This window comes from Etheostoma cragini, chromosome 8 (assembly GCF_013103735.1).
Source record: "Etheostoma cragini isolate CJK2018 chromosome 8, CSU_Ecrag_1.0, whole genome shotgun sequence".
NCBI classification, from domain to species: Eukaryota; Metazoa; Chordata; class Actinopteri; order Perciformes; family Percidae; genus Etheostoma; species Etheostoma cragini.
In genome coordinates this window covers 15,540,670-15,556,455 of record NC_048414.1, presented here as the reverse complement: position 1 = coordinate 15,556,455, position 15,786 = coordinate 15,540,670, and the positions used below count along the sequence as shown (strand labels likewise).

At 40.2% G+C, this 15,786-nt stretch overlaps 1 protein-coding gene across 3 annotated transcripts; it reads left to right on the top strand.

Annotated features, from left to right (window-relative positions):
* Positions 1 to 1,366: 1,366 nt before the first annotated feature.
* Positions 1,367 to 15,361, top strand: mov10l1 (Mov10 like RISC complex RNA helicase 1). Of its 3 annotated transcripts, none has more exons than XM_034879666.1 (27): positions 1,367 to 1,551; positions 1,890 to 2,011; positions 2,157 to 2,344; positions 2,593 to 2,752; positions 3,008 to 3,126; positions 3,355 to 3,542; positions 4,380 to 4,520; positions 5,581 to 5,898; positions 6,124 to 6,324; positions 6,575 to 6,689; positions 7,090 to 7,267; positions 7,400 to 7,470; positions 7,582 to 7,673; positions 7,784 to 7,839; positions 8,174 to 8,268; positions 8,345 to 8,417; positions 8,500 to 8,681; positions 9,543 to 9,689; positions 10,182 to 10,303; positions 10,405 to 10,504; positions 10,787 to 10,933; positions 11,049 to 11,222; positions 11,366 to 11,515; positions 11,764 to 11,871; positions 13,756 to 13,896; positions 14,010 to 14,101; positions 15,100 to 15,361. In XM_034879666.1, exons 2-27 carry the CDS (start codon positions 1,915 to 1,917, stop codon positions 15,125 to 15,127), a joined length of 3,483 nt encoding a protein of 1,160 aa, XP_034735557.1. In that variant the 5' UTR covers positions 1,367 to 1,551; positions 1,890 to 1,914; the 3' UTR covers positions 15,128 to 15,361. The 3 variants fall into 3 exon arrangements, with proteins under 3 accessions (XP_034735557.1, XP_034735558.1, XP_034735559.1); XM_034879667.1 differs by having other exon boundaries at positions 1,418 to 1,502; XM_034879668.1 differs by lacking the exon at positions 1,367 to 1,551 and adding an exon at positions 1,576 to 1,594.
* Positions 15,362 to 15,786: the final 425 nt, after the last annotated feature.

Sequence of the window (15,786 nt, the reverse complement as noted above, 5' to 3'; positions counted from 1 at the left end):
TTTGGTAATAGACAGCATTTGTAAATATAGATTGTAACATGTATGTGATTCTTCTTAAAAAAGACTAATGTGCTGACAGAAGGTCCTCCAACAGATTAGCAGACACAACTAAGAGGAAGAAAGACATCAGTGTGACATCATCAACAACTGTGGTTAATAACTCCTGCAACAGCATATGTTCATTAGGTGCAATAAATGGCTGAAATAATGTATTTAGATTTTTGTGAGAAAATATTTTAAAGAGTGACGCTCCAACCCTCAACCTAGTGCTTTATACAATACATATATGGTAGCAGAACTGAAGATTTTTCAAGATGGAACATTAATGTAAATTTACAATAAAACGGACTTTCTGGCGGCGGGGATGGTTATGTGCCTGTCCTCTGGGCACCTCCGGGTAACGTTACCAATTCAAGTTAAGGCAGTCTCTCCGCTTGTCTTATAAGAATACGCCACAGGAAACTCGGATGTGATGGGTTAGTTCTAAATCACACGCGGCCCCAAAATAATTATAATCACGTGCGAATAGGGTTTATGAAATTTGCATTATAACGTTAGCTATATCAGGCTTTGATTTTAAGCTAATATTACCTTTACATGTGCATCGATTAGCAATGACGTGACATATGGTTATAAACAGATAACCGGCGAGACCGTTAAGCATACATACTGTATTCGACTGTAACCTTAAATACATAATACTTAATAACATTAATGTGAGTTAGCCCGCTAGCTTGGTTGGCGAGGCGCAATGTAACTAGCTAGTTAACTGAAAGTAATTGGGATGCTAACGTTGGCTAACGAAAACAGTACTAAAACAAAAGTAACGTCACTTACCGGAAAACTTAACTGCCGATTCCTTTGAGTGTCATGTCGTGCAACTGAACGCTGAATTAGGCGAACAAAGTGTCAGAGTCATTACAACGAAAAGCGTGACCAACCCCCAAAATGAAGTTCACTTGCAGCCATCTACTCTCGGCTGTTGATAAGCTTTGCTAACACTCTGTCATGAGCAACAGGCCAAGAACTGTCAATCACATCATAACCACGCCCTAAAACACCTTGCTGCTTTATCGTCGATTTTAAAATCAGCGAAACCGTAATTTAAAAAATGAACATTAATCTATGTTGCAGAAGAGTTAAAACTAGCAATCGAGGCCATAAACTCTTAATGATATTTACTGAGAAAATAAAAGTGAGAAGTGGGTCATTTCGCCATGGACGTCTATAGAAACCTCATTTTGCAACCCCGCGTGTCGCTCTCTGCAGGAATTCAGATAGAATGCAGCTTTAAGTTACTTCCGCATGTGCAGCACTTGGCCGAACCGGATGCTCTGTCCATCACTATATTTACAGTCTATAGTCCCCACGCGTACCTGTCACGTACTTTTGCGTGCTTTGCATCAGGGCTAGGCTGGCTGGATCCAATCTGCCAAAAAAAATAGAAGAAAAACACAAAGAAGAAGTGAAAGTGAAGAAGTCTCCCTTCCAACACGTGAACTGTAATGTAACGTTTGTCTAGCTAGCTAGCTAATATTTGTGATGAGAACGGTAATTAAAAAATAGCATCACCTATCCTTTGTTCTCATATAACGTCCTTAATCACTTTCATCTAGCTACACGCCAAATCCTGCGCTATAGCTAGCTAAAGCTACTTTAATACATTAGCATTAGCTAACAATATTGACATTGTTAATGTTCGACTAACATTAGCTTTGGAAACATTTTTTTTTCTAGCTAGCTAACTTTGTGTGAGCTAACGTTAACTACCAAGGGTTAACAATCTATTTTTTAAACTGTTCCCAGACGTGTCAGCTAGCGCCAAAAGCAATACGCGAGGTGACAAATGTTTGGATGTTATAAAACCTACTCGTCATTCCGTTTTCTAGCTACTTCTGCTACCCCTTTGCTGATATGCTTACTGCTGTGCGGTGTTTGCTATCCAAGCTGATTTCTCCATTGTGGAGGACTGTAGAGGTGGATGGAGAAGGCATTTTCTCCACCACACCAGGTAAATGCAGCATAATTCCCACAAAACATAGCAAGATAAAGTTTACTTAATTGTTCTGTATTGTTTTGTTTTTAAAACACTACAATAGCAACGCAACAGCATTGAGGCTATGTCGTGTTTGGTCCACATTTATTTTGCTTGTTAGGCATGGAGGACATTCGCCACCTGCGGGGCAGTGTGGTAACCCAGCTGTGCCTTGACTATGCCATGATAGACGATACAATCTACTTCACTAGTGGAGAGGTGTTGGGCGGGATACCGTTGAAAAAAGGAGACGTTGTAAACTGCGTAGCAGTACGAGATGGTGCCCAAGGTGGATGGAAAGCTTTAAGGGTGAGAATCATGGCCATCCTTAATATGCAAATAGCATACAATTTAAACCAAATATTTATGCATCTCTTTTCTTACTGTGTTGCTCCACTAATATGATAAAAAGTTGCCAAAAACTGAGAGGTCAGTGAAAAACTGTGAATTTAAGCTATACTTGTTTATTGTTCCCTCCACTTACAGTGAATCTGTCATGAAATAGGGCCATCATCATGCACATTGTCTGAAATGAACCATAAAACCCTGTCATTTAGGTGGAGAAGAATGCAGATGCTTGGGAGGATGGAGGAAAAACCTCAATAGAAGCTGACAGTATGCAGCTGCGGCCTCTCATTGGCACAGTCACATCATTTGAAAAAGATGGTGGCTATATAAACCAGACCACATACTTCACACGCAACAGTCTATGGGAAGGTATCAATACTTACTTTACTCGCTAATATTGTGAACTTCTTGACCCCATGATGCTTTGCAGAAGTAGACATTTTACAGATATAAACAGTCTTTTAACAGTCATAAAAGTACGGTTGATGTTTAGCTAGCGCTTAAACTGAGAGTAGGTTAGTCAAACTCACAGTCACACAAAAAGTTGTTAGCACCTGGCTAAAAGCTGATGTCATCTTTCTTGCTTGTTGCTACACTTTGTGTATTTTCTCTCCTTTTTGTCAGGTTATGAGCCAATGAAAGGAGACTGGGTCCAAGCAAAATATTTCATCAATCTTAGTGGATCCCAGCGTACCACCCAGGCTCATTCTGTGGCCCCTTTACGCTACTGCCGCCTAGACAAGGTGATTGCGTCATTGAAAGTCTTTGGCTATTTCAACTCATTAATCAATTCAGTCCTTTTTAGTACTTCAGTTGCATTTGTATAAGGCATTCCACTTAATTCTGATAAAATACTAATGCTTAAAAGCTCCTTCTTATCTGTCTCATCCACTTGAGTAATATTACATCCTTGTTTGGTTATAAATCTAATGACTTATTTCATTCCCCTCCTCTGCATCTGCTATCTCTAGGTGCATGTGACCAGCGTGTATGGTAAAATTGGAGTGGTAGAGGACAATGTGTTCTTCAGCTTGGACTCTCTGCTGCTGCCTGCCCACTACCAGCCTTTGCCAGGGCACTTGGTCAACCTGGTAGTGGTGGAGAGCAGTCAGTCCTTCTACTGTTGGAGGGCCCTGTGCATGGCACCGTGCCTTCAAAGGTATTGGACTTGTATCTTTATAGGGCTGCAACAATTATTTTTTTCTCAAATAGAAAAGAAGAACAAAGTCTTTGTCAAGGCATTGTCATCAAATGTCTTGTTTAGTGTGACCAAAGGTCCAAAACTCAGAGGTATTCAGTTTACTGTGATATAAAGAAGCAAATCCCCATTTGCAAACATATTTGTTGTCACATTTTGGTTTTCATATTTGTTTTCACTATTTTAGCTTAATAAATGACCAACAGACTCGGGAACAGTTTCTTTCCACAAGCCGTCACTCTTATGAACACCAGACTTCTTTGTCAGTGTCGGGTTCAATTCTGTGAAATAACTCAGTACCTCTGTCTCTAATCAGTCTGTTTACTGGTTCCGCTTATTATTTATTCATCATTCTCTATTTCAGAGCTGTTCATACTGTTCAGAATGTAATATAAAACGTATTTAATAACATAAATAACCTGCATAACCTTTGCACTATGCTCCATAATTAAAATAATAACTATCATAATTATAATTTACTCCTGCATACTTTGCACTCTTCATTGCATTATTGCCTCAACCTGTCTATATTGTTTTTTGTTTATAGTGTGTAAATATTAGTGTGTATTTCTGTTTTGTACTGTATGTGTAAGCGCATTGTTAGCAATCATGATCCAAAGCAAAATTCCTCGTATGTGTCTTTATAATTGGCAAATAAAGCTAAAGCTGATAAATGACTTAATCAACTAAAGTTTCTTTATCTTCAGAAGTGTAGTTGTATTTTACATATTTGTTAAAATGTTGGCGATTCAGATACAGTATTTTGATGTATTTTTTTTCCCTTGATTATTGTTGCAGTGGGAATTCTTCTGCTACATGTCTTCCAGAGGCTGAACTCCAGAGCATTTTGGAAAACAAAGGCGGGCTGGAAATAACAGACTATGGCCAATTTGAGGACCTGATGATTGGAGAGAAACGAGAGCTAGTGCTCTGGATACAGTGAGTGACCAAAGAAGAAAGATTCACATTCAGAGTAAAACTAAATCAAAGCATTAGTAACAAATCCATGTTAAAAATACCAATAGTTCTTATGATTAGCATTGGTTATTGTCCAAGAACATTTGGCCCCATGCCAGCGATAGCCGTGGCCAGATTTAGTCACTCCCATTCTTGTGTACACCATACCTCGCCTTGAGGGGATTTCTTTAAATTTGGCACAAATCCACTTGATGGCCATCATCAAGGTGGTCAGAAGTCACTGTGACCTCACAAAAAAAATGGACTACTCAAAAATTCATAAGCATTTTGCATGACATTTTATGTCCAAAATGTCAAATGTGAACTTTACTGTGAAAATTATCATTTCATGCCATTATTCAAACCATCACTCAGCAACAGAAGGGGAGACATTTGGTTAGATACCGAATTGGTGACTAATCTTGGCTGCCCACCTTGAAACTGGTGACTGTATAGATCTTAGGGTCTGCTGGGTCGAACATGGTTGTGAAGAATCCACATTTTAGAGTTTTTAGCTTCTTTGCGGAAGCATCCATATCTGTAGCATTATCTAGTGTTCTGTCCTTGAGTTCATTGGTTTGCCGATATTGAGCTTCAGGTGATTGTTGACCTCTTTATTATTCCTCTGTACTCATGCTCTTTATAAATGGTCTCTTAAGTGAAGACAGCATGTTTCTCATTGGAAATTATTTAATGTGGGAATGGGAATGTCTATATAGTGATAGCTCCAAAAACATATAATTAATGCTTTTTTTACATTAAATTCCTTCAAAATCTTCAGTAAACAAATGTTGTGCGTCTGAACCGACATGGATGGGAACTGCAACTTGACAGGTTGGCAGAGGCATATAACCGGGAGGTGGTAATTCTAGTTTATCTTTGCAAGCTTCATTGAAACTCTTCAGAGTGTATGTCTTTTGGTACAAACCTCTCAAATCTGAGAGAAAATGAGATGACTATTGAAAATATGTTCCAGAGCAAATTACTTTCCACCTGTAGATCAATACAATTTTCTAAAATCTTCATCTTTCTCTCATCACAGAAATAAAGGTTCAGAGACCCACAGACTGAAGTGCTGTGACTTTTCTGGCTGGGACTCAGAGGAACAGTTCACCGTGGTGGCCGTCAAAGGCTTCACACCACCAAGACACGAAAGACAGCCTTTACAAGAAAACTGCTCAGAGTCTAAAATCTGCTCAGAGTCTTCAGAAAAACACGTCAGTGATGCGAACAAGGTAGACAAAGACACTGGTGAGGTGCTGAAGGATATTATCCATTCCCCCGGTGTAAGGAAGGAAGAGAGAGAGATCGACATTTCACCAGGAGAGAGGTTGTCAATTGTAGTAGCCTGCCAAGCAAAGTAAGTTTTTTTTATTTTTTATTTTTTTAATATACTCTAATACAGATAACAGAAGAGTTGTGGATCAATAAGATTAATTTAGAATTGAAAGTTTTTTTACTATATCTGGTTATGCTATTTTGGCATATATAACAAGCTCCTATTTTTTTTAAGTGTCAATGGCTCTGTGGAGCTCTTGTCACTATGTTGTCTGTATAACTAAATCCCATGTGGGAAACTTCTCAGGACCCTGGGAAGCTGTGCTGAGCTGCTGTTGCTGCATTTCTCCTCTTTTACCATCGGGAGGCGCCTGGAAGTCAAAGTGGGTAGTAAAGAGGAGAGCCTACTGCAGCCCTCTGAGCCCTACAGACTCAGAGAGGCCAGTCTGGTCTCAAGAACGTCGTCTACTCAAGTGGTCACTGTCTCTGCTCCAAGAGACGCACCAAGGTATCAACACGACTGATTCTGCTTACGCCTGAAGAAGAGCACCAAGCTTTAAATGAATTACCTAGCTATCTCACACAGATTTGCCATTTACTATATGTGCTTATGCTAATATATGTTAATATATTCAATTACTAATGGGTTGATAGTAGTAAATATTTGCACTTTTCGCATGCAGTGATCTTCCAAAAAAGAAAGGAGACCAAAATGATTTGTTTTGGCCCTTGTTTGAGATTGACTTTTGTACCTGCAGGCTTACCAAGCGGCGGCTGCCAACCTTCCTGCCTAACTTCCCTTTGCCCCAGGCTCTCAGAGACTGTGTGGAGGCTCAGAGCGACGTGCTGGTAGTTCAGCCCTGCCTAGGAGAGGTGAGTATGCACACAATGAAGTTTAGCTAGTCATGTAGAATAAGGTAACGGAAGTTGCAAATTAAGAGTTCGATTATGGCTACCTGCACAATAAATGTGTTGCATTAAAGTATTTTGGGGAATGCAGGCTAACAATATCTATTTTCTTTATGAATACATGCCTTCTGAGTCATCATCCTAACAAAGGAGTGAACATCTGGGCCTCTTAATTTCACCAGCAGGGCGATATATGATATCAAAATACATTTATTTTAGAGGACACCGATTGCCATATAATTGACACTTGCTTCTGGTGCGTGTTTTGGTGCGTGTGTTAAGGGAAAGAAAAAAATCCATATTTGCCTTCAGGGATCAACTGAAATATCACATTCTCCTTCACCTGCTGTGCCTGTTTGCTCAGGTGCTGTCACCATCCAACATGCATTCGCGTTTCTCAATCCTTCTCTGGCTGGAAGAGCTGAATGCAGAGAAAGAAATTAAAGAATTTTCAATTGAGGGTGCCCTTCTCACTAAAGGGGCTGTCTACTTGCACCTAGAGGTGCTTGGGTTGGCCGAAGGCAGACCCAGTCTCAACATAGGTGAGAAAGCCTTAGGATTCCTTTATCCATCATTGTAGAATTATTGCAAAGGTTCATGTTGTGATATATATTATATATATTTTTTCATTTTTTTTTTTTCAAAAGAAGGGTTTTGACTAGTTTTCTTTGCAGGTGACAGAATAGTTTTGAAGAAGCCCCAGAGTACTGGTGTGGTAATGGAGTATGTGAGTTATGTCACCGAGGTACGGAGTTATTTGATACTCTGAAGCATCTTTGATGTTCTGTTCTGTGTAATCTTTACGTCGTTCTTTCTTTAGGTTATATCTAAAAAAAAGCTCTGTTTTGACTCACAGATCAAGGATGAGACTGTGAGTTTGAGAGTGAATGCAAACTTTCAGCGCAGCTACCTTGGAGAGCCACTTGATGTTGATTTCTCTTATAACAGGTAAGAAATGTTACCTTACGTTCTTGATTTAATAAACGCAATGCACTCATATTTCATCTGGAAATAATGTGTCATCACTTTAAAAGTATTTTGACTGCTTGTATTACCAGATTGACCATGAGGCGGTGTCACAACGCCCTTGACCAGACAAGACCGTTTGTGGAGAGTAAGTTAAGGTTTTATTTGAATTGCCACAAGTCTTTACAGTGTGCTTCCTGACATTTTAGACACGATAAAGAGGACAACTGTACTTACAGATGCAGTATACAGTGTTCTTAGCAGTGTCTGCCTGCTCAGGGGCTTAGAATGTTTTTTACAACCAAAAATGACATCATATGTCTGTATTTCTACAGTGTTTAACAGAGACAATACCATTATTTGAATATTTACAATTTTATAATTGTTTTATTTATACTGGAGAGCTTCACACAAGCTTCCGTAACGATTCATTTTAAAAGTTGTCCGGTAAGATTTGCTGTCCTTTTCACATTGTTGTGCAGTTCTCTTCCCCTCGAGAGTGATTGTTCAGACCCCTCAGTGGACCGGAAAGTGGATAGAGGAGCCAGACCAGAATAAAACAATAGAGGACAATAAGGTAAAAGGAAGAAATAGAAGAAAAATAGACATTAAGTCATTAAGTTTTGATAAAGTGTTACTTTGTCTAACAACAGACTCCAGCCATGGAAAATGGAAGGGTGTCAAGCATTTCCATCGACATGAAGTCAAAGGCTACACAGACTAAAGGTATGGATTTGATTGGGTACGAGCTTTGCCACGTATCAAATGACATTGAGAGCACCCATGACAAATGTGTAATTGCTTCTAGATGGTAGACTGGCATCCAAACCCATCCCCAGCCCAGGGAAGTTCTTTAACCCGGACCTGAACCCCCCTCAGAGAGAGGCAGTCAAGAGGATCATGGCAGGGGAGTGTCGTCCCATTCCTTATGTGCTGTTTGGACCTCCAGGCACTGGAAAGACCATCACCCTCATAGAGGCCATACTACAGGTACACACTAGAGTGCGGATCGGGCCGGATTTTTCTGTCCGAGCCCAGCCCGCGTCCGACAGAGCAGTAACCGAACCCGACCCGAGCCCGACAGGCATTAAGATATTTATGTCCGAGCCCGACCCTAGCCCGACACAGTTAAAATCATTTAATTTTAACATTTAAGAAACAAAATCATTTGTTTCTCATACTCATGACACATGTATGTTTGTTTGTGTGAAAAGCCCGCTTTTATTAACATCACATGTGGGGGATTATGTCAGTAAATCTGAGTAAAATAAATACCTTGCTTAACCTGTATTGATAAGCCGCCCCATTAGAGATGCGGTAACAAAAAAATGTTCAATGCCTTATCGTGCTGATGTGACCGAGCTCGACCCGAACCCGAGCATCCTTTCTAAAAATCTGTTCGAACCCGGCCCGGCCCGTCGGGTACCGTCGGGTCCCGTCGGGTCCCGTCGGGCTCGGGTCGGGTATCCATCCTCTAGTACACACCCACAAACGCTAGAATTTAAAGTGCCTAAATGTAAGGCTCTTCTGTTTCCCTCACCAATACTTTGACCAATAACACAATGTGTTCTTGAACAAATTCATCCAAAGAGTTATAGCTTTGATGTATTGAAGTAGTGCCTCAGAACTCGCCTGCATACATTTATATTTTTGGAATTTATCCTATGACGTCCACATTTTTCACCTCTAAAAGATATTTGAAAATATTTTGATCACACTGGTATTGATGGAAAACTTCTCAACAACTTACATCTGCAATAGTGAGTGTCAGTATTAGGTTTTATGCCTGTCAAACTTACTCCCCTTCTTGTTGTCTGCTTGTGTGACTTCATAAAGTATTTCCACCTCTAGGTTTACCACTTTCTGCCCAGTAGTCGGATACTCGTATGCACTCCTTCCAACAGTGCTGCTGACCTCATCTGCATCCGCCTACACGACAGTGGTTTCCTGCATGCTGCAAGTATGGCCCGCGTCAACGCATCTTGTAGGCAGGAAGAGGTACTCAACTTCATCAGGGAAAAGGGATTCACTGCAGTTTCTTTGGCAACACACACCTAATTTAAAATGTGTATGATCAAAAGGAAAATATGCATGCTCTCGCGTACAGATGCCTTCTACATTTGCCACCAGGTTGGGCAGTTTGGTTGTCAGTAGACCTTTAAAGAGGAACAATGCAGTTTTTTTTAGCTCAATCCTTTTAGAGTAATTGGAATGGTAATGTGACTTTTTTCTGGTTGAATGGTGGTAATCAGCGCTGCTGACCGGAAAAAAGAGGAAACTATAGATTGACCAAACGATTCCAAAGCTGTAGGGGGAGCTCTATAGAGAAACCTGCAAGAAAACGGCAAAGAAATGGTCAAAACTGCATAGTGCCCCTTTAAATAATAGATGAGGTTGTGATCACATGCTCTGTCTGCGTCTATTTTTTTGCACATTGCTTTATCATCTAAAAGTTGCGTGCCATGTTGTTACTTTTTTTTCTTTTCTTAGTCCATTCCAGAAGTGCTGAGACTGTACTCAAGGGCAGGGGAAGACATCCGTCATGCCTCGTTTCACAGGATTGTGGTCAGCACCTGCTCCAGCGCTGCCATGTTCCATAATATAGGACTACAGTAAGGCCTGGGCTTCAGTTGGGATAGTTGTATACAGCTTTTGTCCTCGCTTCTATCTTCTACTTTCCCAGTTTACTTACTGTGGATTTGTTTTTCCTCAGAGTGGGACACTTTACCCATGTGTTTCTGGATGAAGCCGGCCAGGCCACAGAACCAGAGTCCCTGATCCCCATAAGTTTTGTATCAGAAAAAGATGGCCAGGTCAGCACATATGCGCACACACACTGACTACATGGACTCAAGGATTCGATTTAGGAGTTTAACAGTCACGGTCACATAATTGCGATATCTCAGGAGCGTCTGCTCTGCATAAGTACTTTCCTGGCTATTATTCAACCCCATGATTTAGGAACATAAGGGGAGACAGGGGAGCAATTCTCAATTGGTGACACTAATCTTGGGTGCCGACCCTGAAGCTCTTATGATTTAATAGATATTTTGTAGCTTTTTGATTTATAATTCCTTTTTCTCTAACCTGCTTAGATAGTGTTGGCCGGAGACCCCTGTCAGTTGGGTCCAATTGTGAAGTCCAAGCTGGCTGCTGCCTTTGGCCTCGGGGTGTCTTTGTTGGAGAGGCTGATGGCCAACCAACTGTACTCCAGACATGACTGGGGATACAACCCTAATCTGGTAGGTGCACTGCGCGCACATTTTTAGGTGGTGTTTGGTAGCAAGTATCAGATTGACATTAATGAAGATGTGTGTGTGAAACCAAATAAACCAAGCTGGTCTTTCACTACTACAGGTGACTAAGCTGATCTACAACTACCGTTCCCATGAGGCCTTGCTCACACTGCCTTCCAAGCTCTTCTACAAAAGTGAACTGTGTTTTAAAGCACCGCGGGCCATAGTAGACTCTCTCTGCCAGTGGAAAACCCTGCCCAAAAAAGGCTTCCCTCTCCTCTTCCATGGAGTAAGGGTAAGTGGTCTTTAAATTTATGAAGAGCTATAAGAGTATATGCATCTACATTGAGTTACCGGTGTATTAGTACAGGTTTGGTTAGTCAAGGAACTGGGATATTCAGCTCCCACATTTATTCCATGGATTTTGCTCTTCCTTAGGGCACAGAAATGAGGGAAGGTAACAACCCATCATGGTTTAACCCAGTGGAGGCTGTACAGGCCATGCTGTACTGCTGCCAGCTGGCCAAGAAGCTCTACAACCCTGTGGACGCCTCGGACATTGGCATCATTGCCCCGTACAGGAAACAAGTAAGACTGAACGGTTCAGCTGTGAAACGTGTATTTTGCATTTTCAGGTCAGGTTTCAAATCAAAGCTTTAAAGCTCTTTAGCTGCATGAATGAGATCTCCGTTCTTTTTCCTTCTTAGTAGTATGGGAGAAAAGCTATATTCAGTGTCATTTCACATTGAACTCAAAGGTAGCTTAAATGGCTTCAAATGTTTAAGTTGCTTAGCATATTCTAACCCAGTAGTGCCCCTTTTCTCTTTACTCTCAAGTGTGAGAAGATTCGAGTGCTGCTGGGTAAGATAGGCCTGTCTGCCATCAAAGTGGGCTCTGTGGAGGAGTTCCAAGGACAAGAGTTCCTGGTCATCATCATGTGTACGGTAGGAAAAAGAACAGAATTTGGGTAATAGAAGTTACAAATTTCAGAATATATTCCGGGTCAGTCCAGACATACGTCAATTGTGGAGGAGAAAACCTATGTGTGGGACATTGGTGGGTCATCTGGGCACCACCATGTCCTTCAGTGTAGATCTTGTTGGGTGAGATGTTGTATCTACCTCTACATCCTGATAAATTTGTTGCAGAGTGAAGATTTGTTTTGTATTAAATATCAGTCAAAAGTAGCATTTAAGAAAAGAAAAATTGTATCCATCATTTGCCTTAATCACAGTTGACAATATATAATCCAATGATTCAACAAGTGTTTGTAGAATTTGAGAAATTCAATTACTTCAGCTGCCTTTTGCAAAGTTTCTTGTGATTAGGTAAGTTTATTTGTCAGTACAGTGAACCCTCACTATATCGCGGTTCACCTTTAACGGTCTCGCTGCTTCACGGATTTTTGCCCAGAAGAAAAAAGAGCGACAACAACTACCGATAACTGTTTTTCTCTCGAAAAAACACACCTGCACCGCGGCCTTAGAAGAAAAAAACACTACCTAGCGGAGTAAGGATGCAGCGGCTCAGTCAGAATAGCATTGAAATACACGCGAGTCACTATTTTTCTTACTGTACTTTGTATTTTTCATTTTCTCCCATTCTACTCTAATGACTCTGGTTGCGGGGGGGCGGTGCAGCGCTGATCTCCGACATTTGAAGCCTTCAGTTTGTATTGATGATTAAAATGATTATTTTACAGTACAGTAGTTATTTAAAAAAACGTTTATTCAGTACTTTTATTTGTTATACAAATGCTTGGGCCTGTAAAAAGGTTTTCTGCTTTGGTTTCAATATATTATGGAGTATTTCATTGTAAAATAATTGTAAAAAAATAAAGGTTACTACTTCACGGATTTCGCCTATCACAGGTTCTTTTTGGAACCTAACCTCCGTGAAAAATGAGGGTTCACTGTATGCCCTTTTTACTTTTCAAATATGGAAGATGTAAAATTGGGCTGGGGTCTGGTGACTGTGGAGGTGAAGACAGACAGGGCAGCGATCGGTTCTGTTCCTTGACCTTGTACAGCCAAATGTGTAAGCAAGATGTTCACATAATTTAACATTTCATCCAAGCATTTTTGTTTTTCTTCAGTTCAAATTAATCTATTCATGAGAAATTAACATAAACTTTGGCTTGCTAAAGACAAAACCTTGGCACTGTGCGCCACACCCAATACATTCATTAAATATTTGAAGTTCACCATTTGCCACTTTTACGTGATGAAAGAGAAGTCTTCAAAAATCTGTTTTCTCTCTTTAGCTTGCAACTAGAGTGTAGAAGTAGGTAGTGATTAGCATGCTTTGATTACTTACAATGTATCAAGCAGTAAGACAATGCACTATGATGTGAAGTATACTGAAAATTGTGGGAATTTTACAATATGAATTAATAATAATTGGGTATTTATTACCTGAAAAGCAGATGATGTCATCCATTTTAAATTAGCAACGCTTCTGTAGAACCCAAACTGTAATCTCAATCCTTTATTTAAGTAAAAGTACTAATACCGCACTGTTAAAATACTCAAAAAGTAGAAGCCCAGTGTTGAAAATTTTACTTTACTATTTTACTACTAATTTTTAGTAAAAGTATTTAAGGAACATCAGGAAAATGTACTTAGAGTATTAGAAGTAAAAGTACTCAATACAGAAACATCCACCCATTATAGAAACGATCAAAACAATATATCTCAGAGTATTGCAATTTGTTTAAAATTGCAATAATATTGTATCTTGAGGCCTCTGGCGATTCCCACAACCTACTTCCCATAGTTTATTCCATATTTTGGTAGTTACTCAGTCCATTTCCTTCTCTTATAATATAGGTACGCTCTAATGAATCGCTACAGAGTGATGATTTGCAGAAAGCGCTCGGCTTTCTGGCCAACCCCAAGCGCTTCAACGTGGCCATCACTCGTCCCAAAGCCTTGCTCTTAATTGTTGGAAACCCCCACATTCTCGTTAGGGTGAGTGACAAAACACCGTTTAACCCTTGTTTTTGTGGAATGTGTTTTTATTGATGCGAGTGTGTTATACATCCAGCCTTTTAAGTACTTTACATGTCTTAATATCTTTCCAGGATCCATGCTTCAGGGCTCTACTGCAGTACTGTTTCATCAACGGCGCATATCTGGGTTGTGACCCCCCTCCCTCTCTCAGAGACTCTCAGATGTATGTAAACTTATCAGCCATCCTATAGTCTTTTTTCTTAATTAGGGATGGATCTCGTTAGGATTTATTTATCAAAACTTCGTATCAATACCCCTAATCGGCTCAGGTCTTTATTAATACTCTTATCAGGTAACTGGAGATCAGACTGGTTTATCCGGGTAGCAGCGTGTGAATCCTGTTAACGTTACAGTAAACAGGAAACATCACTGGCTATCGCTGCTACATCAAACACTATGAGTGTAAAAAAACATAATTCTAGCACCTAACTGCTCATGAGTTTATGTAGGAATAGGTGTGTCCTGCAACAACAAAGCAAAGTCGCTTCGTTTCTCATCTCTTTTGTTTCTCCTCTTTCTTCTTGTGCAGTCGTAAATGTTGTCACACACTCACACACAGAGAGAAAGAGAGAGAGACTCTTATTTTCAGTTATGAAATCCCCATTCCCTAATTTCTCAAGTATCAACAGCAGAATTGGTAACTTCAGACCTTAAAAATACTTGGTTCCACTATAAAGTCTATCTTTATGATGCCTAAAATGTTCACTTATTCATAGAAGTGTTCAAAAATGAGTCCCGGTCATAGTGATGTTGTTGTACTGGACTGCATTGTTCAGATGTGTGTGTCTGTAACATTTTTGCTGCCCCCCCCCCCCCCCCCCCCCCTCATGTAAAATGACAAAGTCAAAATACCTATCAATGTAATGTAGTCCAGTACAATACCACCTTTTAACTGTGTCTTACATAATAAACATATACAGTAACTTAATACAATTCTGTCAATGTCACCAAAACCAACTTTAAATCTATATTTCTTTCAGTAAAACTTTATCTGCTATAGGTTGGTGTACGATTTTCAGAAAGTAGAAGAAATTTCCAGGACAAGAATTTATTCAGCATTCTTTATTATTCCTACACGTAAGGGGCATTGCTGCCTTTAACGGTCCTTTTTTAATCCATTTGTGGCCAATAATGAACTCCCCTTTTTTGATTCTCCCACAGAGCTGCAGAAGAGCAAAGGACTGCATAAGAGGACAATGGAATCTTGGCTGATATGTCAACTTTGTCAATTTATTGTCTTATTGTGTTCATAGAGTTTTTTTCCCCCTTTAATATATCCTTGGCTTGTTTCTCTTTGTTTGCAAAGCGTGCCGTAGCTTTCTCGATCAGTGTTAACAGAATTGGTAATTTCTTGTTTCTGTGAAAGCCAAATGCAGTTCCATTTGGGGGATAGAAATAAAGATGTTTGTGCACTGCATAATTATTTCTGTATCCTGTGATTATTAACTTGATATGCTTGACTGTGCATCAAAAAAATCCAATTAAACTATCACATTCTGGGTAAATTATTGTGAATTGCGTCACAGCAATTGTGCTGTGTTCATATGCCAAGACTGCACAATAACGCTACTGAAAGAACTTGAATGGCACTGGCCTGATTTTTAACCACAGCAGCAATTTCCCAGTGCTTCAGTATCAGCTCTTTGGGAATGGAAAATGAGTTGCCATTCAACTTTTTTACCTTTTAACTGAGTTAATCTACAGATGTCTAATTTCTGGGGACAAGTTGGCTGCTCTCGGTGTGGCAGCGTCTCCCCACGAGGCATTCACTGGATGTGACAATTGAGTGCTACTGACAGTGCACAGGGACCGTCAGTCCTACTGGAGCCCGGCAGGATGGGGGGGGGG

Bases quoted from the DNA above. Each gene is read 5' to 3' on its own strand.
- mov10l1 (XM_034879666.1), top strand. From the start codon at position 1,915: ATGCTTACTGCTGTGCGGTGTTTGCTATCCAAGCTGATTTCTCCATTG. The intron at 6,325-6,574 runs GTATCAACACGA...TTGTACCTGCAG, and splicing joins GCTCCAAGAGACGCACCAAG to GCTTACCAAGCGGCGGCTGC. The intron at 11,516-11,763 runs GTAAGACTGAAC...TTTACTCTCAAG, and splicing joins TTGCCCCGTACAGGAAACAA to TGTGAGAAGATTCGAGTGCT.